General features: G+C 51.4%; 10 protein-coding genes across 10 annotated transcripts; 6 read left to right on the top strand and 4 right to left on the bottom strand.

Annotated features, from left to right (window-relative positions):
- Window positions 1-524: 524 nt before the first annotated feature.
- On the bottom strand, window positions 525-1,541 carry PV05_08355 (uncharacterized protein; the record flags this gene model as incomplete). Its single annotated transcript, XM_013457862.1, has 1 exon — window positions 525-1,541. The coding sequence occupies one exon, from the start codon at window positions 1,539-1,541 to the stop codon at window positions 525-527; it is 1,017 nt and encodes a 338-aa protein (XP_013313316.1).
- A 765-nt stretch (window positions 1,542-2,306) lies between these two features.
- Window positions 2,307-4,137, top strand: PV05_08354 (uncharacterized protein). The gene is made up of 3 exons (XM_013457861.1): window positions 2,307-2,599; window positions 2,647-3,656; window positions 3,710-4,137. The coding sequence occupies exons 1-3, from the start codon at window positions 2,597-2,599 to the stop codon at window positions 3,786-3,788; spliced, it is 1,092 nt and encodes a 363-aa protein (XP_013313315.1). The 5' UTR covers window positions 2,307-2,596; the 3' UTR covers window positions 3,789-4,137.
- Window positions 4,138-4,420: 283 nt separating this feature from the next.
- PV05_08353 (uncharacterized protein) lies at window positions 4,421-6,036 on the top strand. Its single transcript, XM_013457860.1, has 3 exons — window positions 4,421-4,854; window positions 4,919-5,169; window positions 5,218-6,036. The coding sequence occupies exons 2-3, from the start codon at window positions 5,108-5,110 to the stop codon at window positions 5,732-5,734; spliced, it is 579 nt and encodes a 192-aa protein (XP_013313314.1). The 5' UTR covers window positions 4,421-4,854; window positions 4,919-5,107; the 3' UTR covers window positions 5,735-6,036.
- On the bottom strand, window positions 5,936-9,585 carry PV05_08352 (uncharacterized protein; the record flags this gene model as incomplete). The annotated part of the gene is made up of 2 exons (XM_013457859.1): window positions 5,936-9,085; window positions 9,161-9,585. 2 exons carry the CDS (start codon window positions 9,583-9,585, stop codon window positions 6,076-6,078), a joined length of 3,435 nt encoding a protein of 1,144 aa, XP_013313313.1. The 3' UTR covers window positions 5,936-6,075.
- A 644-nt stretch (window positions 9,586-10,229) lies between these two features.
- PV05_08351 (uncharacterized protein) lies at window positions 10,230-13,058 on the top strand. Its single transcript, XM_013457858.1, has 6 exons — window positions 10,230-10,557; window positions 10,605-10,633; window positions 10,683-10,784; window positions 10,834-11,477; window positions 11,521-11,883; window positions 11,928-13,058. The coding sequence occupies exons 1-6, from the start codon at window positions 10,322-10,324 to the stop codon at window positions 12,999-13,001; spliced, it is 2,448 nt and encodes an 815-aa protein (XP_013313312.1). The 5' UTR covers window positions 10,230-10,321; the 3' UTR covers window positions 13,002-13,058.
- Window positions 13,059-13,205: 147 nt separating this feature from the next.
- PV05_08350 (uncharacterized protein) lies at window positions 13,206-14,230 on the top strand. The gene is made up of 2 exons (XM_013457857.1): window positions 13,206-13,519; window positions 13,572-14,230. Exons 1-2 carry the CDS (start codon window positions 13,267-13,269, stop codon window positions 14,135-14,137), a joined length of 819 nt encoding a protein of 272 aa, XP_013313311.1. The 5' UTR covers window positions 13,206-13,266; the 3' UTR covers window positions 14,138-14,230.
- A 271-nt stretch (window positions 14,231-14,501) lies between these two features.
- On the top strand, window positions 14,502-16,916 carry PV05_08349 (uncharacterized protein). The gene is made up of 4 exons (XM_013457856.1): window positions 14,502-14,764; window positions 14,812-15,317; window positions 15,417-16,153; window positions 16,469-16,916. Exons 1-4 carry the CDS (start codon window positions 14,728-14,730, stop codon window positions 16,863-16,865), a joined length of 1,677 nt encoding a protein of 558 aa, XP_013313310.1. The 5' UTR covers window positions 14,502-14,727; the 3' UTR covers window positions 16,866-16,916.
- PV05_08348 (uncharacterized protein) lies at window positions 16,905-19,217 on the bottom strand. The gene is made up of 4 exons (XM_013457855.1): window positions 18,846-19,217; window positions 18,750-18,794; window positions 17,234-18,704; window positions 16,905-17,177 (listed from the first exon to the last, which is right to left on the bottom strand). The coding sequence occupies exons 1-4, from the start codon at window positions 18,992-18,994 to the stop codon at window positions 17,127-17,129; spliced, it is 1,716 nt and encodes a 571-aa protein (XP_013313309.1). The 5' UTR covers window positions 18,995-19,217; the 3' UTR covers window positions 16,905-17,126.
- A 1,991-nt stretch (window positions 19,218-21,208) lies between these two features.
- PV05_08347 (uncharacterized protein) lies at window positions 21,209-24,041 on the top strand. Its single transcript, XM_013457854.1, has one exon. It carries the CDS (start codon window positions 21,547-21,549, stop codon window positions 23,254-23,256), a length of 1,710 nt encoding a protein of 569 aa, XP_013313308.1. The 5' UTR covers window positions 21,209-21,546; the 3' UTR covers window positions 23,257-24,041.
- On the bottom strand, window positions 23,955-25,797 carry PV05_08346 (uncharacterized protein). Its single transcript, XM_013457853.1, has 2 exons — window positions 25,364-25,797; window positions 23,955-25,307 (listed from the first exon to the last, which is right to left on the bottom strand). Exons 1-2 carry the CDS (start codon window positions 25,610-25,612, stop codon window positions 24,399-24,401), a joined length of 1,158 nt encoding a protein of 385 aa, XP_013313307.1. The 5' UTR covers window positions 25,613-25,797; the 3' UTR covers window positions 23,955-24,398.
- Window positions 25,798-25,848: the final 51 nt, after the last annotated feature.

Raw genomic sequence — 25,848 nt, 5'->3', positions numbered from 1 at the left:
CCCCGGTGGGCGTAGCTTGCATAGCGCAGACAAATGCAATTCGGACACAGTTCAAGTACTGAAGACTCATACCGAAGATGAACATTTGTAAGTGTGACATTGCTACCGCTTCGTTGATGACACAATCTAGATAGAATCAAGCATAGCCGGAGATCAGCTAGTGCTAGGACACGGTCGTATTAGTAGGCTATGCTTATCGGACAGCCTGGCATTCAGGTAATGAACTGGTTATAGATAGCTGGAATTTAGCGGCGTCTCCCCAATCGATAGTTCATGGATTAAGGCGTCTTCTTAATCTGATGTTACCTGTTGACATTGAAACAATCAACCTTGACATTTGGTAGTGAAGTCTCCCCCTAAATGGAGAGTCAACGCCTGGCGCCTACACTGCTGTCCAGTCTGACAATGTGCTCGTTTCCTCCATAAACACAAGAAGCCATCGGAACGAGAAGGGTATCATGGTCGAAACAAAAGCATGTCGTGACTCTTGTGATGATTGTGGAGGACAGATGTGCGGAACGCCCTCAAGTCGCTGGTGTTGACAGCACAACTCCAGCTTGGGAAATATTCTGAATTGGTTGAGATTTTCCGTTCTGTTGGCTGGCGTTGTTGCGAGCGTTCTTTGCTGCGTCGTCCTTTGCTTCGGCCGCCGTTTCCAGATTTGCCCATCTCGTAACTTCGTCCGCTCGCAACTTGCCAGGGAAGAAGGTATCCTTCATGCTGGCTCCGATATGCGGATATTTCTCCTCAACGGCGAAAAGCGTATCCATCACCTTGGGCTCGCCGATGACTTCGACATAGCTCAAGGGCATACCGTATGCTTTTGGAGAACGTCTATAGCCGGCAACGAAGATATTTTGTAGAATGCCGATGCCACCAATGGCAAGTAAAAACCAGGTATTTGTCTTCAAACCAGCAGCGGTAATGAGGAGCAGGATCCACAATGCTGCAAGGATAGTCACCATGATTCTGGTGAGGTTTGAAGCTGAGACATCGACATTGGTCTGGCCAGCTGCAAGGTCTTCGAGATCAAGTCCTTTCCCGTCACCGAGAATAACAATGGCATGTTGACTTCCATTTCCACGGGTCAAAATCACATTTTTGTCAGAATTTCTGCGGCAAGCCCACTTTTCTTCCTTCCATTGTGGAAGCCAACCAGAAGCAAATGAGAGGAGGATTCCGATAACGGTGACGAGGAGAATGCCCCAGTCACCAAACAGGCCGCATGGGATTGCCGCAATACCAAGCTGAATGATGGTAGTCGCGAAACCGATCCAATATACACGGTCATAACCTGGATATCCGATGATGGCAGGTTTGGCTTTGTACACCGACACACAAAGTCCGACCTGAGTAGGCTTTGGGGCGGTCTTATCCTGTTCCCGGCGAGTTTGAATCATGCCAGCCAGATGGTCCTTGACAGGTTTATCAACCCAAGCCTCGAAATCTCGGACAATGCGGCCAATAACCCAGCTGGTATTGTCACGCACATAGCCTGACTTGCCATTGATCACCTTGCAAGCACAGTCCGGGAGCGGCATTAGCTTGTTCTCACCGATGGCCGAGACCACCGCGGTGATAGCATATGCGACCCATCCTACGACGGTGTCAATGGAATATTTCAGATCGCTTGATCACTCACCAAATGAGAAGGCAACTGGGGTGATGCCAGAACCAGACAGCTGAGCCAGTGCACGCAAAATAACATCAGCACCGAGAATGAGTAAGACGGAAAACACGTCGCCTGGATTCTTCCATTGCGTCCAGAATTCGCCAGAAGGACGGCCCGGGTCGAAGCTACGACGGAACAAGCTCAGAGATAGAGGAGCCATTGCAAGTAAGAGGACTGTGAGTGAGCTGAGGAAGATGAAACGGGGAGTAAAGGTCGCCATTTTGTACAACTCAGCGATTGCTTGTTTGAACAGCCTTCTAACTTGCAGGGATAGGGCGCCCCCTGCAGGGCTTGGTGGGCTGATTCGCAGTGGCTGAGAGATCGAATACGAGCGGTGTGGCTTCAGGCTGCGGTGAAATGGTGATGTCGCGAAGCCGAAAGGTTTACAAGAGGCAGCAAACAACAAGATGCGGTGGTAAGTGAGTATAGAGTAATGTGTGCCCAATTCGCTGGACCATACCTTTCGACGATCGATGCTGCTCTCGTACGGATTGTCGTGATGAGAATCTCTCGAGTCAAGTTCCTGTGAGTGAAATTTGTAAGGGTTCTTGAAGGATACATACTGCGCCTAGCCGGCCTTCGTTCAATTCATCATTGGCAGACCGTGTGGCTGTTGTCCTTGTTCGAGTCTACTGTCACAGTCGAGCAGTAGACACCTAATTCTTTGGATGTTGACATCTCATTCAATCCACTCAAAATAAGGATTCGTGAAGTAATTGCTGGTGGCCTGTGACGAGTACCATAGAGTCTTCTAGATAGCTGGTTTGGTGGCATCAGTGGCCGTCGGCACCCCGCCAAGCGAAGGTCAACAGCCTTACGACATATTGTGTACCTTGAGTGGCCTCTGTGATTATCCTACCAGTTTGTTGACGGCAGCCTACATCCTCCCGTCCAACTCCTCTGTACAATTTGGCCTTCATCAACATGGTATGTCCCTTTCGGCACTTCTTATGAGCAGATGCTAACGTAGACAGTCTCTCTCCGACTCCAGAAAGCGCCTGGCTCTGTCCATATTAGACTTCCTCTCGACATCGCTCAAAGATGGCACTCTCACTGCAGACGATGCGGACAACATTGAAATTGCCAGCAACTGCATCGCAGAGGCATTCAAGGTCGACCCGACCGACAAAGCTGCCATGTCCGAGGCTGTCGGATCACAGTCCCTACTCAAGATCTTCCAAGTCTACGAAAAGTTGAACGGAAAAGGCGCAGCCACCGAGACAGCCGCTCCTCCCAAACCTGCCGAACCCGCCGCGATCAACCCAGAAGCAGAGAAACTCAAGAGCGCTGGCAATTCTGCTATGCAACAAAAGGACTACAAGACTGCGATCGAGAAATACACCGAAGCCATCAAATTCGCGCCCACCAATCCCATCTACCTGTCCAATCGTGCTGCAGCCTATTCTGCAAGTGGTGATCATGCTTCTGCCGTCCGAGATGCTGAGCTGGCCGTCGCTGCCGATCCCAAGTACACAAAGGCCTGGTCAAGACTAGGTCTGGCAAGATTTGCTATGGGCGATGCTAAGGGAAGCGTCGAAGCATATCAACAAGGCATCGACTTTGAGGGCAACGGAGGCAGCGAAGCCATGAAAAAGGGTTTGGAGACGGCAAAGAAAGAGTTGGCACGAATGGAAGCCGAGGAAGTCAACATGCCCGAGGATGACGTGGATGATGCAAATGGCAACACTCGAGGAGGTGGTGGAATGCCTGATCTGGCTGGCTTGGCCAGCATGTTTGGCGGTGGTGGTGCTGGCGGCGCAGGAGGAGGCGGAGGTGGGTTTGACTTGGGAAGCATCATGAACAACCCCATGTTTGCGTCCATGGCACAAAACATCATGCGCAACCCTGAAGCTTTGAGTGGTCTTATGAGCAACCCTACAATTCAGAACATGATGAACAGCAGGGGTGGCGGCGGCGGCGGTGGTGGTATGCCGGACATGAGTCAAATCCAGCAAATGATGCAGGATCCTGCCCTTTCCAATTTGTGAGTATTGTCAACGAAGACACGAAGTACAAACTCTTGCTAACAACGTTTAGGGCACAACAATTCATGGGTGGAGGTGCTGGCAGAGGTGGAGGCCCTGGTGCAGGCGCTGGTCGAGATGGCGGAAGATGAATAATGATATCAGGTCTGACATTTGCTGAATAGTCGACCAGGAGACATGATACACCCAATACATCGGCTGAATTTGATGTTTTTACATGTGAGCACAAACCATGATCCAGCGCAGCCCAGCTGTCAGCCTGTTTGCGACTGGGCTGCCCATCACCCTGCTATGTGAAGGATAGTATCTTGCGCGACCCAGATACTTAGGAGGATTGTCATTCCTTTCGGTGCACCTTACCTCTCGACGTCTCTCGAAGTGCTTACAGGTACCGCGCGGGCCTACATACTACCAGAACTCCTGTAGGACGAGTAGAGTTGCGAAATACCCTAAGCAATAGTAGAACGAGATCCGGCAAAAGTCTCCCACTTCTCCAGCTCTCCACTTCCATCTTTTTCTTTTCCACACATACGGAGTACTGCGACAGATGGTACTCTCGGGTTCCCAACATTGACATCATGCCGCGGCCTGACACCTCAAGCCATCCACGGACTTTTACTCGATTCGACTACTGGGCACCACAGTAAACGACAAGGCAAGCCGTTAGGCCCGGAAGCCGCACCAAAATGCAAGGGGCTACCTAGGTGGCTTCCTAAGGTCTTCCACGGTCTTGCTCATGCGAGGCATTTTGTCTACTGTGTCACCTAGCCCGATGTTACTCGTTATCCTTGTTTCAAGATCATGCCACATGCGCATGTGATTGGATCGACGGCTGCAGCTTCAAGCCCTTCAACAACCACAGGTTGTGTTTCCGAGCAATCATGATCGCGATAAGACAAACCTTTTTGACAATCGCACTACTTACGGAGTAGAACGAACCCCGCCATCATCCGCCTACCTTCAAGCCATCTTTGCGACGGACGCGGGAAGACGCAGTATGCTATCCCAGAAACAGTCATGCTCTTCGATCTTGGATGCAGAAAGCAAGAATCATGGCACCGTCGGAGCTGAAGCTGTAGCTGTCAGATAGCTCCATCAGGCTTTGCGAGCTCTTCGTACAGCAGCTTGCCTTGACCTCTTCGTAAGGTGGGAATTCCTTTCCATCTCGCATCCTCTGTACATGAAGCTGTGATCGACGTAGGGCTACCACCCTTAGGTACTCTGTCCTCCGTACACAATCACTGATATGACCCATCCACAGCTTCTAGGCAAGCTACAACTTCTCAGCTGAACGAACCAACTCGCACATCCGCTCGCTACCACTCCACGTCTGTCGCTATCTATATTTTACTGAACTATACCGAACCACTTCCAGGCCGGTCGACCTCAGTCCTTCTCTCGACATAGCCAGGACCGATTTCTAGATTTTAGCAACAATTTCCCTGCCACGATGGCCCGCCTTGCACCCATTCTTCTACTATTCCTCAGCCTCATCTCGCGAGTTGTGACATAGTAAGTCGTCCTCTCTTCCCGAACTTCTATCATGTTGAACCTCCACAGCGACTCCGGCTACTGGACACCCTCAGCGACATCCACGGTCTGGTGGACGCCCTCGCCCATAACAACAGCATGGTGGACTCCGACCACAACATCATACTGGTCCACCTGGACGCCCACGACGACCTATACAACATGCTACACCCAATCCAACGTCGTCGTGACCATAACATCCATCCTGCCCTGCCCGGAGACGTCGACAGTAATCTACTGGGAATGCTGCGACCAATGCGAAACGAACTGCTACAACACGCCCACGCCTACGACGACCCCCAATATCTGGGTCGGCACGACGACAGTAACCTCGCACACCACCATCACCCCCGCACAGGGTGGCACGACTACCACGAGTAACGGGCTCGTCATCATCTACACGTCCAACCCGGCAGCTGCGACAGAGACGCCGAGTATAGTCTACGCGGTAAGCAGTGATGCGCTGGGCCAGGACGGCGGGATGCCGAATCTCTGGTCCTACGGGATGGTGTTGGCTGTCGTTGCGACCGTCATGATTTTGTTATAGTCAGGAGACCCATCATTTGGGTGTTGCACGGGGAGGTGTTCTGAACATTGCATTGTCATGCATACCAGCAAAGGGCGGCAAATTTGAGGTTTCAGCTATAACGATAACGACGTGCGGTTAATATTTAATGAAGGAACAGAATCATGATGATAAGGAAAGCCATCTGGGAGACATTGTCAGCTTCCCAGGATCCAAGCGAGCAGCGTTGCTAATCTGCGCTGGACAATGTAGATTCAATGCATTGAAGAAATAGTCGATTTAGGTTCATCAATTTCCCACTGGGTTAAATCCATTCACAACTACTCAGGTCACAATCCGTCATATCTTTTGTTCATGCATTGTCATGTCGTTGCCTCGCGTGCTGGAGCGCTTTCTCTCATTCCCGCATCCCAGCGTTGGCGCTTGTAGGCTTGCGCTCTTTCCTCGAAGGACACGAGCAGCTCTTGTTGGAAATCGGGCGTCTGTTCCGGTCTGAAATGAAGATACTTAAGGAGATTTTCGCCAGAAATTGGCTTTGACAGCTCAATGAGAGCGGCGCTTAATGCATCACATTTTTCATAGAAATGATGATCGATTGGAATTTGGTCTGCTTGCACGACGTGCCATGCCTTGCAGAGGACTTTCTTGTATCGGGGCCATTCACCGACCAGCCGGAAACCCACCTCGCAGTCATGGGCGACATATCTCCAAGGAAGTGCTCCAACAAGAGATCCATGGCACAAAAGTTTGTGGAAGCGGGCAGAGCCTTTCCCCTCGGCGTTTGCTGCGTTGCCTGCTTTTTGGAGGAAATCGACTACATCAACTGCTTTGATGCCTCGGAGGAAAGTCACCGGTGTCTTAAGATTCATCTGTAGCTGTGCGCGATTCATGTCAACATGGCCCTCGCATTGCCAGCAACGCGACTCTGAAAATTCGAATAGTTCAATCTCTTGTACGACAGCCTCGTCTAGGTCAGCTTGGTGGTTAAGGAAGGCTGTGAGTATATCCCTCGTCTGCGATTCCGCTTCCACAAGCTCGTCGTGATTTTCCAGGAACATCCGAAGAGCGATACTCCACGAACTCTCGGCAGCTGGCGCATTTATTCCGAGTTTCGAACTTGAGCGAGGATCAGCCCCATGCTGCAACAGAATCTCGACAGACTTCCCACTGCCCCCGACAGCGCAGGCAAGAAGATAATTTTTGTAACTCTGATCAGATTCTTTCATCCTGTTGAAGGCCCACCTGGAATCCACAAATGGGCTTCGCTGGCCTACCCCTGGGAAGGGAGTGGGGACACTCATCACGAAGCCCAGAAAACCTCGATATTGCATAAGCGGGTCACTCCGATCGATAAGCCAGTCCCCTTTGGTAATGATCGCGCGTGTATCCTGCAGGGCAATGGCTTGCACCGTGTAGTCGTGCAGCACTTGCAGGATATCGCGGCCTTGAGGTTCATTGTCGACTGTTTGATGGAGGCGTGTCGTGAACATGTTGTGCACGAAATCTATGTGGATCATGAGGCCAGACAAATCCAGCGAGGAAAGACGCATAGCATATGCCGCGAAATCCCCTTTGAGCAGCCTGGTACAGACCTCGAGATCTGTCAGATCTGCATGATACAGTATCTGCTGACCAGTTACGGTGTCGCTGAGGAAATCAATGGCGGAACGGTGAACGAAATTGACCGACGTCTCGTTGTGCATGAAGTATAGCATCTGCCAGTCCGCATCTTGCTCTTCACTCACATCTGCGTCTCGTCTTAATAGACAGGGTGACGATATGTCTGTAGCATTGATGCAATCCGTCTGATCCGAGGTATCAACGGGCCACTTCGCACCACGGAGCGGACCAACTTCCAATAGGCCTGCACAGATGACGGATAGGCGTTTCTTCATACGTTCACAAGCCATCACTACTCGTCGGAGTGAGAGTAATTTGCCTGTCGTGAAGACCGTACCCACGAGATCAGGCTCGAGAGCCACGACGAGGCCAAACAAGGAGAGAGGCCAGCATACTGAATTCTCCTGGTGCAAAAGTGCAAATTTCAGCAAGTTCGCGGCCTCTCTTCGATAGAGTCGTTCGTCTTCGCCCAAGCTCGACCACATTGTGACATACAGGTTTTCAAGTCCTGACGGGAGCTTGGCCAGACGATCTTCTAGTTCCTTCATGGTATCATGGTTTTCCAAGCCTCTCAACAGCGACTTGGTCGCTAACACAACCCATAGGAAGACCCCTGCAGCCCGAAAGGTCAATCTTGCTGCAAGCTCTTCAAGCTTCCAACGTTCAACATGCCGTACCTCGCTATGTGCCATGAGCAGATCTTGCACATAATGATGCATGTCTATTTTCGTCAGGTCCTCGAGTCTGAGCTGCGGTATGTCCGCGAAAATCGACGACATCGGATTCCCAGGGCGACTGGAGAAACAAATTTTGATGTTGTTTCGAGACGAGATGTCGTTGAGGTATATTAGCAGAGTCTTGAGATCGAAACCTCCGTCTTCTTCTTGCATCTCGTCCAAGCCATCCACGAGGACAAATAAAGCTTTGCTTGATAACAGACCCAAGGTCATGTCAAGAAGATGCTTCAAGGACAGCTCGGACCAGACTGAGTTGGGAGTTCTGAGCCCCAGTTCGATATCCCTCCTCAATAGTTCATCTGCCACTCCATGGTTCAATCTGAATAGTTGGTAAAGCAGCGAGCGTAACATGCCCTGAGCGGATCGCTGAAGTGGAGAGCCGGCTTTCCAGAAGAAGAAGCTCAATACCAGTGGCTCGGTCGCGCACCACTGGCGCAGAAATTGTCTCGTCCGTTCGTCTCCATTGATGAACTTCATCAAGGTTGATTTTCCACTTCCTGGCTTACCACTTACCCAATAATTTGGGCCCTGTGATTTCAGCCACTTGGTTAAACAGTGCCACGGTCTCGAGTGATTTTCATCCTCCTGGAAAATCCATTCATACGTTTTGGTGTGCACGGACGCGATTTGCTCTTGCCGATGCCATATTTCAGGGTAGTAGAGGCTTGCAAGCAGGCTTTCACGGGATTGTGCCGTAACAGACGCTTTTTGTAGGTCGTGGGCCGTGGATTGCAGTAGAGTATGAGTGGCTGAGATGTCATCGCGGATGAGTTGACGTGAGATGGTGTGCTCGTTCGCAATCGAGCGATTCAGCGTAGTCGTCTGACGGGCGAGGCTCCGCTGAACCGCCACATGCTGTGTCACCAGAAGGTCTTTGGCTTCTTCGTGGCAATTTGTTACCAATGCCGAGATCTCGGTGACTCCTTGGGACAAGTGGGTGAGAAAAGCGCGCAGTTGTAAATCGACTTGCTCGGATCTGCTCTGCTGGAGAAGATGAATGTCTTCTTGACGGCGACTGTAAGGTTCACGTCAACTTGGCTAATGCGAAGAGGCAGGTCAGGAAAACCGGAATTTCCAACAGACCACGTACCTGAGCTGCACCAATATTTGTGTGCTCAAGAGTCTTTCGTACTCGCGTAATTTGTTGTAGACAGCTGTGACTGACCTGCTGCTCGTGACCATCTTACGCATTTTGTCGAATTTGCCACGTGGCTCTTTCTTGTTCATCATTATCTCGTCGAGCCTTGCTTGGACATCATGGGCTGCTTGGGCACAACTCTTAGCCAGCTCGAGTAAGTCGTCATCATTTTTGCCGAGAGGTTTTGGCGCACTTGCCAGCGACCTGTCAAGGCCCTGGCAAAGACCTTCGAGCTGCTTCGAGACCAAGTTGAATTCATCCAACCTGGCGGTTGAGCCACTGTCGGCTAACTGTTTGCACTCCCGGAAGATCTTCAAGCTGAAGTCAAGAACCTGGACGACGTTACAAGCAATGCTGAACGCCACGAGAGCCTCCATGATGATACCACGCGATCAGAATCACCAACGAGATGCATATCACGAAAGAAAAGAAACAATGAAAGGACGATCAGGCTGTGAGTTTTCTCGGGCTGTGATCGTGCGTGCAGCGCCATTTTGAGCCAGACTTTATTGGTTGGAATCTGCTGGTAATTGCAAGGGTTCGAGATTATTGATGGCTGTGCTGTGTTACGGATAAGAAGTAGAAGAGCCAGCCACACAGGCAGGCCAAGACATTGAACGCGCCATTCTGATGCTGGACCATCCGATAGGCTCCATTGACACGGTCACAGTGCATGGTGTTTTGCCTGTAAGTGTTGCGGTAACTGCCCAAATTCTGCCTGCCGTGTGCGAGGACGCGATTGGGAGGGCCGTCCCGGAATGGAGGGATGACAATGGAGTGAGTTCCACTTTCTGGAGGTTACATCCATCTGCTGTTCGTGATCAGCAAGAAATGTTATTGTCTCTTCTAAGGCTGAGGCTGATACAAGCAGGGCAGTCAGTGAGCAGTCAAGATTGTGTTTTGGGTGACAGCTTGGTGCGATAAGCTTATCGCCCGCATTTCTCCTGATTGGTTAGGGACACAATCCCATAACCACCCCCTCCTTCGCCCTCAGCATCCATATCTTCCTCGTACAAGGATGACAATGATGACTTCTGCTCGTTCGTCGTCCTTATATCTCTCCATTCTGCATAGGATCATCATTATGGAATTACCACTTCTGTAGCAGTCGAGATGCCGTCGAATGCAAGACCCTCGAGTGCTCGTGGTTTCAGCCATCAATTCCGACTGAATCGCCAACGGACTGAGACCGAAGCTCTGCTTGCGTCACAGCATGACGAAGAGGATGTTGCCGACAGCGATGGCCTATACCCGCCACATTGTACGTGGACCAGCGCACATCGGGAGCCTCCTCGTGCAGCAGACCCCTATGGGAACGGTAATTGCAATGTCTATGAGAATATCCATCGGTAGTGATCCCCAAGACTGAAAGCTCAGGCACTAACCATACTTGTAGCGTTCGGAGGGACATTATAAACAGCATAGGTATAATGGCCTTTCACCTAACGTGAAAGCTATCGCTGATACTCTGCAGACGATCCATACTCGCTCGAACAACTAAAAGCACCGCGCATGAATATCTCCGTGGTTCGTCCTTTGGTCGACTCGCTCTATGAAATGCAGGATCTCTCTATTGGTTTGCTATGTCCAATATCGATGATCTCCAACCTATGCTAACTCCCCAGTGTACTGTCTTCTCGTAAACCGAATGCAGTTCATCCGGGAACAATCATTCGCAACTCATCACCAGACTGTCAACCTAACCCGGGCACTGCTTTGCGAACTGCTCGCCGAGAAGATCCTTCGTCGATACAACGAACAAAATCCCGGCCCACGAGGCCTGCTTAAGCTAGCAAATATTCTTGTCGCTGGATTTGAGCCGTTTCAGGGCGCTCCTGATGAGGTCTACAAGCAGAGCATCCATGCCATGCATTGGGCGAAACGGAAGAGAGGCGGCAGGATCGAAAGGAAACTGACAGCCCTTGAAGTAGCCATTATCAGCGCGAGTAAGAGCTTTCTGGCGAGTAGTGCTTGCCAAAAGGTTGTCGACGCGATCTACCGAGGGAAGCTGGTCTACACACCTAATAGTTTCATCGACATCATTCCTGATCACTGGAAGAAGCGGCCGATCTCATTGTATGACCCACGCAGAGCGCCAATGCTGAACCAGTATCGGCTCATCGTACCTCGGACTCGAAACATCATCGAACTATGCCAATTTGCGATACTTCTTGCGTTGTATGTAGTGGTCATGGCTGGCCGTGAAAGTCGAATGAGGACGGATTACAGTATCGTCGAGGCTGTCTTTGATGTTTATGCTTCCGGCTGGGTATGTTTACCTCATGCTGAAGGCAATCAAGCTGACAGATTAGGTTCTCGATCAGTTCGCCTCGATCTTGGAGCATGGCTGGGGAGTCTACACCCAGAATCTGTGGTCGTTTCTGGATGTCATGTTCTGCTTAATCTTCGTTGTATACTTGAGTTTGCGATTACACGCTCTCCGCATCTTCGATGAAGAACAGTCTGTGATCGTGGCTCGGACCGCTCTGGATGTCCTGAGTTGTGGCGCCCCGGTGCTGGTGCCCCGATTGGCATTCAATATCATGTCGGAGAATTTGTTATTTCTTTCCTTAAGAGCCATGATGTCTGACTTCATGACCCTTACCATTCTTGCGGTCTGGTGCTTCGCGGGATTCCTGTTGAGCCTGAAATGGCTGCATGCTGGTGCTCACCAGGTAAGATCCTAGTTGTCCTCTCGGACGTGGCTAACATCCTTCAGTCTCTCACAATTGGCAAATGGATGATATGGATTTGGTTTGGTCTCGATGGCACAGGCATTGACCAATCTCCCGACTTCCACTGGCTCCTTGGTCCCGTCCTGATGGTTTTGTTTGCGTTCCTGGGAAACACCCTCTTTCTGACGATACTTGTGTCGATGTTGACCAATACTTTCAGCGGGATTGTGGGAAATGCTGTTCAGGAGATCCAATTTCGCCGAGCAGTGCTTACCTTTGAAGGTGTGAAGTCTGACGCGATATTCGCGTATTTGCCTCCATTCAATATTCTTGCCTTGCTCATCATGCTTCCCTTGAAATGGGCGATCTCAGAGCGGATGTTCCACAAGATCAACGTGGCCGCTGTCAGAACCCTCAATCTTCCAGCATTACTGCTGATTGCTCTGTATGAGAGAAGGACGCTGTGGATGTCGGATAAGAAGTACAAAAATAGGAAGATTGATTGGAAAAATGCCAATGGGCCGAAGGCGACGGCCGGACAATACTGGGCCATCTCAAGATTCACTGTCCACGGAGATATTCATGCGGTCTTCGATATCGACCCACCTCAGTCTGTCTTGGATAGGATCGCAGAAGAGGACGATCTGCAAGGAGATGACAGTATCGGGAAAGCACTCAGCAACAATTTGAACCAAGGCTTTGGGGTGTCTGGCAGACCGAGACGCCAAAGTGGTGTACTTGACAGCAACCGGACAATGTCGGTCAGTTCGACAAAGACAAAACAGAAGCGCCAGGGGGACTCTGAAGAGCCTGGAAATCTGAAGAAGGAATTTGCGGATTCTAGCGATGGTGAAGATGAAGCGGATCACCCACGAGGTTATCGAAAACCGAGGCGAGGCGAGCGTATGGACTCGATAGTGGATCTGAATGATGACGACGGCACCAACAACCGACTGCTGGAAGCCAATGCGCGCCTACACAAGATGGAAGAGTCTATGGGCAGAATGGAAGCAATGATGGCTCAATTGCTGAACGTTGGTGCAGGCGATGTCAGTTCGGAGAACAGCGAAGGGAAGGCAGAGCTGGCGGAGCAATTGCGTACCAACTCATTGAAGTAGATTGATTCCTGGAGGGCGTTTAAGCAAGCGAGGTTGGATTGAAATACAAGATACAAGATATCATTTTCGTCCCGTGTATTTGTATGCATGTCCTGAGATAAATGTGGTGAAGTTGATTGAGGCTTCAATGCCAAGTCTGCGGTCGTTGCCCTTGACAACCGATCGCAACCATGTCCGCAACTTCGTCTCGATACCACGCGTCGGGTCAACTTCACCATCACGATAGTCACCAGAATACTAGTAATACTCTTTCTTGCGTCGAACCATGGCAACCTCAATCCCGCCTGCATCATTCTCGACCAGCACATCTTCATTCCACCCGTCACAGTCACAAAATGGAACAATGTCATACTCGGATAACCCGCTCACGCAACTGCCGACGGTCGACTTCAATTTTGAAGACCTCCGCAAGCGCATGACAGACTTCACCCTCAAATTTGACGCATTCATTGAGCAGGGCAGGAAGCGTGTGCTGCAAGAGCGAAATGAGTTTCGCGCGCGGCTTGGAGAGTTGAATGGTGCGTTGGCTTGAACGAGAACACCCCGTGACTCCGCTAACAGTTATACTAGAGGAGCAAAGATCCAAAAGCACCCAGATCACCACTCTGCAATCCTCATTATCGAACCACAGCAACGTACTCGCTAGAGAACAAGCCGAGAAAAATGAAATGCACGCGCAGATATCCAAGTTGGAATCTCACCAGGCGAATCAATCCGCCTCATGCGACAGGCTAAGAAATGCCATCGCCCAAACACAACGGCAGATTGATGTCAAACTACAAGCGCAACGGGAATACGCGGAGAAGATGGATGGCCAAAGTCGACTAAATGGCCCTGAATTGGGTTTTTGGGAGACATATTTAGGCTGTCGGATTGAAGGCAGCGGTGACGAGAACAAAGTCAGAATACTCTTCATGTTTCCTCCTGTCAAAGGTGGGAAGAGCGACGAAGAAAGAGAAGCAATATTTGAATTGGAGGTCCCGCCAACTGGCAGTGGCAAGTATAATGTGGTCCATGTGAAGCCGAAGCTTGATGTTAGCAAGGTTGAAAAGGTCGTGGATCGATTGAATTCAACAAGAGAGATCGGGACTCTGTTAAAGGGTATGAGAGCGTTGTTTGTAGAAGCGATGAAATGATGGGACACTTGATGATACCCCCATATACCCCCAGCTATATGATGATGAAGTTTGGACCAGCCTTGAACAGCAGAGTAGCTTCCTGTCCATTTGGTGCTACCGCAGGACGTCGGTGGCTAATGTAGCAAGGAGTTAGTCATGCGAATGCGGTTCCTAGGACCAAGTCGCATATCCATGATGCTTTTGAGACTCGGACCTGGTGTAGGCCATCTCGCGGCTCGTCAAGGGGAATATGTTGTTCCGGTCTCGTTCACAGTCTTCTATTTCCACACTTGCTGTGCCTGAAGACGTGGAGATGGTCCTAGCGGACACGGAGAGTAATGGAGTGGCTGCATGCTTTTTAAACCCTAGCTGAGATTACCATGACCTGCTTCTCATAAGATCATCAAGAGCGAGGACCCTTTTCGATGACTTGTTGAGGTTGTTGATGAAGGGATGAAGAGTGGTGAAGCGAGCTGCGAGGCCTCGTACTTGTAGATTGGACCCTCACAGACCCTGCACCAACGTACTGGATGCGCCCACGTGGGGAATTATTGACACCTTTGTACCATTGAAACAACGACTCGACAATATTCTTATATCTCGCAACCATGTCGTCCACGAATATGTCTTCGATGCCTCAAGGAGGTACGCACACTGTCCGGTCTCCTGACCTCCGATACTGACACTCGCAGACCAGAAATCCAAGAAAAAGAAAAAGTCCAAGAAGAAAGGCAACAACGCGCAAGTAGCCACACCCACCACTCCCGTAGAGATTCCAGACGCCACCGAGGCTCCAGAACCGAAAGATGGCGCCGAAAGTGACGAGTCAGATGTCGAAGTGGGAACGGCGGCATCGTCTGAAAAGCAGGACACCGCAGAAGAAGTGCCAGCAGACTTGACTAACGGCGTCACCAAACCTAGGAATGATGAGAAGAAGGGCGACGACGACGACGACGACACGGCAGCCCGCTTTGAAGCTCTGGTCAAAGACCGCGACGCCCTTCGCCTGGAAGTCACCGAATTACGCAAATCTTTGGAAGAATTACAGTCCAAGCACGCCGTCGAGATCGAGACTGCGCAGAATGAATTGGCCGAAGCCCAAACCGAGAAAGAGAACGCAGAAGAACAATACCAGTCACTGCTGGGAAAAGTGAACACGATACGCTCTCAACTAGGCGATCGACTCAAAGCAGATGCTGTACGTGCTTTGCTGCCCTTTGCCTTTCCCTGTCCCCGTTCATACTCCCACACCCACATCGTTGATCTACGCCGACATCTAACACCCCTGATCTGCTAGGAAGACCTCGCCCAAGCACGCACCCGTATCGAGGAACTCGAAGAACAACGGACCGACCTGCAAGAACGCTACACCGCACGCTCCGCCGAAGTCGAAGAACTCTCCGCGCGCAATGCGAACCTGACATCCACCAACGCAGAACAGTCCAAAGAACTATCCACGCTACGCAACCGCCTGACCCTCAGCCAGCAGAACTGGCTCAAGGAGAAAGAAGAACTCCTCGAGTCCGAGGCCTATGTGCGCGAGGAATTCGAAAGCGCCAAACAAGCCATGCACGACTGGGAAGTGCTCGCCATGGAAGAACGCACCATCCGCCGCGACCTGACGGACCGTAACGCCGACCTTGAGGAGCAAGTGAACACTCTGAAAGAAGCGTACGAAAAAGCATCCTCCGAGCGCGACACCCAGTCGTCCACAGTCGACGGGCTCCAAAAGGCGCTCCAAGAGATCCAGACCGTGCGCAAACAGGAGCTCAAAGAACTCGTCGAAACGAATCAGGCGGAGCAAGAGAGCCTACGTAAAGAACTTGCAGAATTGCAGTCCAGCCACGAAGCCACGGTCGCGGAACTGGAAACCACCAAGAAGGACCTCGAACGTGTCCTACCGTTTGAGAAGGAGGTCAAAGAAAAGAACCTCCTGATCGGCAAGTTAAGGCACGAGGCAGTCATATTGAACGATCATCTCACAAAAGCGTTGCGGTTTCTCAAGAAGGGGAAACCGGACGACAACGTCGACAGGTAAGCGATGAAACGATAAAGCGAATGTCGCTTTAGGCCCCCACAACCCGAAGCTCTCTTTTATTTTCTGGCTATCAGGCCGCCCGCACAGCCCTACCGTAGGGCTAGGCCACACATTGCGCTCGGTTGTAATTCACTGGCACGGCTCCGACCCAAAGTCGTCGCAAGCCTGACCTGTGGTGGATTACATTTTTCTTCCTGAATTGCTGTGTCATGTTTCTATTTTCCTCCCCAGAGAGAAGATGTTTCCTTCTCGTCGCTAGCGGGTGGAGCCACTCCCCGACAAGCAAAGGCTGACAAAGAGAACCCTGACAGACAAATTGTAACGAACCATTTCTTGCATTTCCTCCAACTCGACCGGTCCGATCCGAAAAAGTTCCAGGTTCTACAGCTCATTGCGGCTCTGCTAGGCTGGAACGACGAGCAGCGAGAACAGGCCGGGCTTGCGAGACCCGGTGGTGGTGGTGCCAGCAGCTCGATGACAGGGTCACTACGATTGCCCGGGTCGCCGCTTGTCCATCGTACGCCGAGCACGCCCGCGCTGCATCATGATTATTTCGGGCCGGACAGTGCAACGAGTCCGGGCAGCAAGGAGACACTGTCGGAGTTGTGGCAGGACTTCCTCGAGAGGGAAGCAAGTGTAAACAATAGTAGGACTGGGAAGTCGAGGCAGGCCAGTCAGAGTATGAACAATCCGCCATCGACCAAATGAGAAATAAAAAGTAATAATGGGTTGAACCAATGCTATATGCCATCTCATCTGTGTGTGGTAGCATCTGCTTTCCCGTGTGGAGTAATATTTCCCTGACTCTCGTGGAAGACCGGGCTCGAAAATTCACTCAACGCCATATCACCCTGTGCGCCTGTAGTTCCTCTCGTTCAACAATCGCAGAGGTTCTTGTCAGCATCCCAGGACGCAAAAAATGTCAAAACGCCGTTCCATTGCAGACTTTTGATGATCCATTTATGGGCTTCATGGGCTCGTAGACGGGTAGCCAAAACGCTTGATCAGCTCCGGCAAGTCCTGTCCGCTTTGTTAGAGAGGGTGTAGACCATTGAAGACAGACTGACGAGTCTTACCGAATCAAATTGGGTCATATCATCCAGCTCAATCTCCTTGTCTACGTGTTGGTATTGCTCCTCGTCGTCGGGCTCCCATCGCAGGTAGAGTGTACGACGAGAGACGTCGATGCCAAACCTCATGTGCTTCAATTCGACTTCCGAAGACACTGTCGAGGTCTGAGACATGATGTCCAACATGGCTTCGGCGATTGTGGCAGCAACCTCGGTGTTCCAAGAGCCTTCGACCAGGTTCAAGAGTCTTAGGGCATTGATCGCTCGCCTTCGGGTCTCGACTTTCGGCGCGGACGACGCAGCGAGAAACATGGGTGGGATGAAGCCTAAAAACACTGTGGCACGGGAGTCCGCGGTGGTGGCGCGGGCATCGTGCTTGAGCATGTCCTCGACTTCATGCACGAGAAAGTCCCCGCGACAGCGAGGTGGTTGCAACACTTCTGTCGGCAACCCGGCCTGCTCTTTCAACTTGTCGAGGAGTATACACGCCGAGACATTGTGCACAAGGAGCATCCTCCGCTGATAGACTGGGCCTGTGGCCGTCAGCTTCTGGAAAAGGTTCATCCACTTGTACAGTTTTGCATCGAGCTCGTTGATGGACTCGATCACCTCTTCGTCATATTCCGTAGACATCAGAACGAGGATGTTGCCAATGCAATCGCCAAGGTAATCGCTGGCCATCTCGAGTGTGTCAAAGGCAGGGGACAGGTTATAGTTCATGATGCGCATGTCCTGAGGACTGAGGGATAACGCAGCGATCTGATCCTCAAGCTCTTCAACGCGTGCTACGGGCGCGAACTTGATCCCGTCTCTTATTGTCGGTTCGATGTATGTAGAGATTAGGTCGTGAGCGGGATCGTTCGGTCGTCTCTTTGCCTTCCATTCTCCTAGAATCTTGATGGCTGCTTTCATGTGGTCGAAGGCGGCGTGGCCGCTGCCGTTGAAGTTTTCCAGGACCCAGAAAATGACGCATGATGCCAGGACGACGTCGATGGGCGGTTTATCTGTGATCAAAGCTCGAATTGCCGCGTTGTAATGTGTCATGAAGGTGTGACGTGCTTGTGTCGAGGCCGACTCCGATGATATGAGAGATTGGTGCAGGTTGGCAAGTGCAATAATAGAGTGCTTGATGGCTGGTTGGTGCCATGTCGCTTGCGGAAGGAGGACGGTCCACAGATATGGTTGAGAGTAGACGGAAATGAGGTTGGCGGTCTTCTCAAGGAAGAATTGGAAGGATCGGTATTCTTCTTCTGTCCCAAAGCTGGGAACTAAAGCAAGCTCTTGAGAATGAGGATAGGAGTTGAGGTATGATTGAAGGGAAGAGTTTCTGCGAGGGAGTTCTGGGGGTGGGACCTCCGGCGAAGGGGATGGTGCTATCGAAGAAGGGCCTGTTGACGACGGAGCAGAACTGACAGGTTCGAATAACCGGATCTTGGGTGGTGCGTAGCCACTACATTTGATATTGGACTTGATACATCTGATCAATTAGTGATGGACTTATGGTGTCGAGGGAGGGGTTTACCGTTGACAAGAAGGCTTCCCCTCGTCACATTTGATTCTCCTTTTCCTGGCACAGAGTGTCAGAATGGTTCAGCACAGCTTCGTGTCTGACACATACTTGCAAGTCAAGCAACCGTTGAAGGTTTTCGGTGCCCATTTCTTCGTGCGGGCCTTTTCGCATTGCATGGTCGGAGAAGCATATGGACTTTCTGGGGCAGCTCCATCGTTGGAATCGATCATGCCCGTCTCTGATATATCCAAAATCATAGGGAAGGAAGTGTTAGATGATGATTTCTATCGAGTGGCGATGATCAAACGGAAGTCGGGACGGAAGTGTCTCGTGGCATGAACGATTGCCGATGGCTGAAGTCGGTGAAGGTCGGAGGATGGGTTTGGCGAAGTCGAAGACAGGGGTAATGCTGAGATACCAATGGGAATACTTCCTTTTCCATGCCTGTGTTGCCGACAAGATTAGAAAAGCCCTGTCCAGACATGCCAAAACTCTGGTTTCAGCCTCGTGGTTCGTGGAGTGGTCCTTGACTGATCATTTCACTGCCTTCTTGAGGCCTTAGGATATCCAACTCGGCCTGTAGTTGATCGTTATAGTGGCTCAGTGTGCGCATCGATGAGGATGTGGCAGATGAGCTAGAGCTGAAGCGAGAACGAGTGAAACGCCCAAGTCGTGTTCGGGACCTGATCGCCTTCCACGTTCTGGGAGAACAATTTGGCCTCGTGTGGGCTCGCATCTGGGATGATATATTGGCCTGGAGGGAAATGGCTGTGTATACGGCCCTATTCTTTATGGGAAAGAACGAGCCACAGGGCCGAAAGCATAGTCTGAGTGGGTTCTGGATTGGGGTCCAGACTGGAGCGCATTTGGGGACGGAAAGCAACGAAAAGAACACTTGCCGTGGTTGCTTACGTTTCGTGATGCAGGCCCTAACATGAACCGTAATCCATGTGTAAGGGAAGGCTCTCACGGTGTAAACATTGATAAGGGCAGACCAGATGGCATTCGTAGATATCTGATCGGACAATTGCGATTTAGATCTTCCATTGAGAGCCAACAGAGTCTCCACAAATGACCGGGCTGGGTCGGGGATCGTCGGGTCCAGATCTCTGAATCCATAGAAAGTTCCTGAGAAGTAGTTCAAGAGAGATATTTCGAGGTCTTGTAGACGGGTAGTAGTGTGATTCCGCCCAGTGCGTTAGATCATTGGGTGGTATTGCCGTCGGAAGCAGCATAGATTTTCCCTGATGTTGCGACAACACCCTCCCGCGGTGTCATCGTCTGGTGTTTGGTTGTAACGCTTGAGTTCAGCTGAAAGGCCTTATATGTGTTGGATTGAGAAACGATCTGCACAATAAGCCGTACCTGCTTACAATGCACATGCGGTACCCTATTGCCGGCACGCTTCGTAGGCCTGAAGCAGCCTAAGGAGGAAGAAGCGGAGGAAAAAATCTCCTTGATGCCGCAAATTCGAGAGATCTGGTGGGATTGTGCTGCCGTCCAGCCGATTCGGGAGCAGGATCCTTGTTCCTGGCCGTAAGGCTGAAAGGCTGCGAGATGCTGAAACCAGTTGGCTTTGGTCATACAATGTCATCGCAAGCATTCGTCAGACTTCTAAACGAGGTGATCGTCGCGAGCCACAAAAATACCTACCTATGCCACGCTATGCCTGACCATGTGCCCCAATCGGCAATCGATACGAATGCCGACAGATCTCGTGTCTGGGGGCCCAAAGATATTTGCCATGGCTATGCATATTCTAAATTTTTCATACAGCGACCATGACCAACCTGATTGGGTTATTCTCAACGTTCGCTTGTTTGAGCCTCCTGCCCCTTGCATATATAATGCGGCCCTACGGCGCACCAGGCTTAGCGAAGCCAAGAAGCGCCCGACAGGTCGCCACGACGGCAAAGGGTGGTCGATTGAAGCAGGTGGCCTTAGATAAGCACTGGCGGTGTCGGTATATCAAGGGAAGGCTTCTGAATGAAGTCTAGAAGTCTGACCATGCAGGACCGAGGTCAGCAAAAGCGCGGAGAGGACTTCAAGAGGTGGGATGGATGGGGGCCTGGGAGGCCACGTTGGACTTTGGACTTACATAAGATGCTCTGACGGGACAAGTTTCCTCTCACCGCCATCACCCGCACTTTGGACGCGGGTTTGACAGATTTTGAAAGGATCACTTTGCGGTCAAGATGGTCAACATGCAGTTGACGCGAGCCGAGTCACCACGCACTGACGACTGGGTGTCAGTGATGCCTGAGGTGCCTCTACCCCGTGGGTGCCTTGTGGTGCCTGTGGTGCCTGTGGTGCCTGTGATTTCCCTTTCTTTCAAGCATTTCACTAACGGGCTTGGCATCGACGCTGTTCGCCTCCTTCCTTCCTCTTCGTCGAATCAATGATTCTGCTTTTCAGCCACGAAACAATCCGGTAAGACCAAGGGGTTTGTCAAAAATCGCACAGGCACCTAGCAGGCAGCCAGGTCTGGTCACTCGAGATTATGAAGGTGCGCAGAGCATCCTCGAGCATCCTCCCGGGGGTGGTTGGCAGTGGCAGCGTCATACTAATGAGCGTGGTTTCCCTTCGTTTGGCCGTCTTGATCTGTACATCCACTGCACGATATGTAATATACCTGAGCCACTTGCCTTGCTTGCACAACACTCCTTCTGCAGGACTTCCATCGATTGTCTTGTCAATCATTCGCTCTTTCACCTGATCATCCATTCTGGCATTCTATCATTCTCTTGTCCTCTAGCCGGCGAGAAGGAAAAGCCCAAACTTTCGCCCATGGGACCATTCTAGTCTCAAGATGTCGTGGTTGAACGTACCACAAAAAAAACTGGTCAAGGTCGTTCTTTCAGTCTTTACACTAATTCTCATACTCCATTTCCTCACCACAGGCTCGAGCAAACCCAACCAGATTCAGCACAACTTCAAGCGTAAATCCTTGGTTCAGCGTGAACGACAAGATGCTGTCAGACGCGAATTCCTTCACGCGTGGACTGGCTATCAAGATCACGCATGGATGGCTGATGTGCTGATGCCATTGTCTGGGGGCAGAAGGGAGCAGTTCTGCGGCTGGTCGGCCACTCTGGTCGATGCCCTCGACACCCTCATCATAATGGGCTTGGACGAGGAGTTTCAGGAAGCTCTCAACGCGACACTCACCATCGACTTTGCTGACAGTATTGGCCACTGTAATGTTAACCTATTTGAATCCACCATTCGCTATTTGGGTGGTCTGATGGCAGCATATGATCTCAGCAATGATGCCAGGATACTTCCAAAGCTAGTTCAACTGGGCGACATGTTGCATTTGGCCTTCAACACATCCAATGGAATGCCCTGTACCATGTGCAATCTAGCAACCAAAGACGCTGTAATTGAATCGTCCGAAAATGCAGCTTTGGCCGACGTTGGAAGCCTATACCTGGAATTCGCCAGACTTTCCCAAGTAACAGGGGATGAAAAGTACATGCACACTATCGACGTACTGAGCGAGGTCTTTGCACGTTCACAGAATGACTCGAGTATACCAGGCTTGTGGCCGGAGAACCTCAGCCCAAGAGTGGTTGATGGACCCCAGTCATATGACTTTGCGAGGAAGAGTTCCCGATATGCCTTGGGCGCCATGTCTGATTCGGCCTATGAGTACCTCGTCAAGGCGCACCTCTTCATGGGAAAGACACGACATGTCTATGGATCAATGTGGGAACTTGCTTCAAGGCAGATCAAACAATATTTACTGTTTCGAGCATTCATCCCAGGCGCCAATGACACAGACATCATTTTTCCCGGCATTGCGACTCGGGATCTGGGAGTCAGGGAGACCTTACTCGAAACAAGGACAGAGCATCTGGCGTGTTTTGCTGGTGGCATGTTTGCTATGGCGGCTCGAATCTTCGACAACCCCGACGATTTCTACATAGGCGAACAAATCACCAATGGCTGCGTGTGGGCATACCAGAAAAGCCCAACCGGCATCATGCCCGAAACGCTTACCCTCCTACCGTGCTCCACTGACGACGGGCAACAATGCGAATGGAGCGATGAGTACTGGACAGTACAGAGCAATCGATCCGAAAACTGCATGAACGGAAACTGTCAGTACCACCGATTCCCTCCAGGCTTTCTGCAAGTGAAAGACCCATCGTACAAATTGCGGCCCGAGGCAATCGAATCAGTCTTCATCATGTGGCGAATGACAGGTGACGAATACTGGCGAGAAGTTGGGTGGGAAATGTTCGAAAACATCATCGAGCATACGCGCTCTCCCTTTGGACATGCGGCACTCATGAGCACCATGGAAGTGTATCAGCGCGACACATACGAGAGAGGACTGATGGTCAGAAAGGTCCTCGCCAGGCAAATGGACGATATGGAGAGTTTCTGGTTCGCAGAGACATTGAAGTATTTCTACCTGTTGTTCAGTGAGCCCAGCTTAATCAGCCTCGATGAGTGGGTCTTGAACACCGAAGCCCACCCTTTCCGGCTGACTGAGGGCATTCGAGGATTTTGATCTAGCAGTTCAACACTGTATCGCCACAGCCTGTGACCACTTTGGTCGTACCAGCCGACGACTCCGTCTTGTACGCTGATTCGCAGTAACGGCCGACGTTCTGCGCAAGGCCGTCAGCAAATCTCTCAAATGGCAGGAACAGGACGAGAACTCCTGGGAACAAAACTCACTGTGCTTCCACGACAGAATGCAACGCAGCATCCATCCCCGGGTTCTGACTCGTAAATCCAGGATTGGGCCCCGCCTGACCAGCCCACTTTGTGACTGCCGCTGCAGCGAGTCACCTGTCAGCGTCAAAAGGCAAGAAGGCAGCAAGGTTGGAAAGATGAAAGGACTTATCATACTCTTCAGTGAAAGTGGCTTGATCGCCTTGGAAGTCGGTCTTGCTGTACAGACTGATGCGATACGTGGACTTTGCCGACGCAGAGATGGCCATGAGGCTGCCGAGGACGAGCACTGAGAGCTTCATGTTGGCGTTCAGAGAGCTTGTTGGATGTTTGGATGCGAACAGCGACAGTCTGCAGGAAATTGGGATGGTAGATGATAAGATGTTTGCTTGCTGGTTCATCCTCTGCGAACCCTTTAGGACTATTTATGCTTCTTCATACGTATCAAACACAACCCGCAGTCTCCCAGAAGGAAGAAGGAACGGGTCTGTCTGGCTGTGGTACAAATTGGTCATTCCAAGCTACTTGGTCCAGCTTGGATGCTCCCTGCCAAGCAGGCGCACATGTTGTTATTATTGTTGTTGTCCATAGAATTGCTGAAATTGCCAGATGTTACACGGGCTGAATTCCGTCTAATACGTCTTGGATCCAGAATGCAGAGACAAGAAGGGCCAAATGGCAAGGCAGAATCCACGAATACAACCCTCCTTATGGAGAAGAGCAAGACTTGTGTCACCAGGAGGCACGAAGCACCATACCAGGTATTTCCGCCAAAGGTTCTGTGTTTGAACACGTCTTGGAACTCCCTCCTTGTGTGACAACTCTGCTCGGCACGTCCCTTTTAGATGTATCACTTTTCATGTCCGGCCCATTCTTTTGTCTAAACGCAAACTCGTCTTTCAGCCCACATCTCAATTCAATTCAAAACGCTCGTTCTCGTCACACATATCAGATACAACAGGAACAGGGGCTCGTTCACGAGCTCAACCAGTCCAGAAACTCCGGCGTAAAATAACTCACAACGATGCCGGCCCCAGCTCGCAGAATACCCTCAGTACTCTCAAATGCCATGGTCTTCAAGTCAAACACGCCCGCCTTCGCACCCGCATGAATCATGGCATACTCTCCACTAACCTGGTACGCCGCAATGGGCATATCCTTTGCAATCTCCTTGGCGTCGGAGATGATATCGAGATAACTGCTCGCCGGCTTGACCATAATGATATCCGCGCCCTCGTTGATGTCCCTTGCAATGGCTCGTCTTGCTAGTCCCCGTCCTCCAGGCGGGAGCTGGTAGCACTTTCTGTCGCCAAAACTGGGACAAGAGCCTGCTGCGTCACGGAACGGTCCGTACAAGCAGCCGGAGAATTTGGCCGCGTAGCTCATCAAGTTGACCTGGTGCGCCAGACCGGCCTCAATGAGCTTGAGCTTGATGGCGCGGATGCGCCCGTCGTTCATGTCGGACGGAGCGACGCAGTGGGCGCCAGCCTGTGCGTAGGCCATGGCAACGTCGGAGACGCGCTCGACAGACATGGCGTTGTTGAGCGAGCCATCGTCGCGCAGGATGCCGCAGTGGCCGTGAGATGTATATTCACACAGGCAAACGTCTGCAACGATGAAGAGGGAGGGAAAGTGCCGGCGGATGGTGTGAATGGCTTGGATGACAGGCCCTTCGGGGTCGTCGGCTGCGGTGCCCAGGGCGTCTTTGGCGCTGGGATCCAGGGGCACGCCGAACAAGATGACGGAGCGGAGGCCCTTTTGCACGAGTGGGGTGAGGAAGGGAAGTATTTTGTTCAGGCCCAGACGGTTTTGGTTCGGGAGGGATGGGATGGGAGTGATTTCGTTGGGATTGTCTGTGATGAAGAGAGGGTAGATGAGCATGGACTGAGTTGAGGTTAGTATGTCCACAGAGGAGGAGGACCTAGGAGGGTAGAGCATACCTTTGTTAATTGACGCTCTGCTTGCCATGCTCTTGAGAGTGGGTGGCTGTATCCTGCATGGAGTTGGCTGGAGATGTCGCCTGCAATGCTGACGCTCGTGGCGGCCGTGGAGGTGTATGAGCGAGCTTGCGAGGGGCGGGAGATGGTGGACTGGTTGTCATTGCTGGTCGCCGTGCTTGCGCTTGTTCGCGCATTGGACTGGGAGGAGTCGCGGAAGGCGATGTCTTGGACGAGGGAGGAGAATGACATTGTGGCGGTAGGAAGGAGGGCGATTTAGAGTGAGACCGAAAGAGATTCGCAGCAGACGTATTCTTAAATAGCAGAAGATTATGTCGAGCTCAGCTCAGACAGGGGAGGTTATAGATTCTGTGTCGAGCGAGAACAGTGAACCAGATTACCTTGCTGATGGAAGGGCGGCGAAGTTATTTTTCGTACGGAGTACAACCGTCGCAGCTTGCACCCGAGTTAGAAGTTGGGGGCATCGG

The sequence above is a fragment of the Exophiala xenobiotica genome, assembly GCF_000835505.1.
Source record: "Exophiala xenobiotica strain CBS 118157 unplaced genomic scaffold supercont1.5, whole genome shotgun sequence".
In the NCBI taxonomy this organism is placed as follows: domain Eukaryota; kingdom Fungi; phylum Ascomycota; class Eurotiomycetes; order Chaetothyriales; family Herpotrichiellaceae; genus Exophiala; species Exophiala xenobiotica.
The sequence above is the reverse complement of the archived record's forward strand: the minus strand, read 5'-3'. Positions and strand labels throughout refer to the sequence as shown.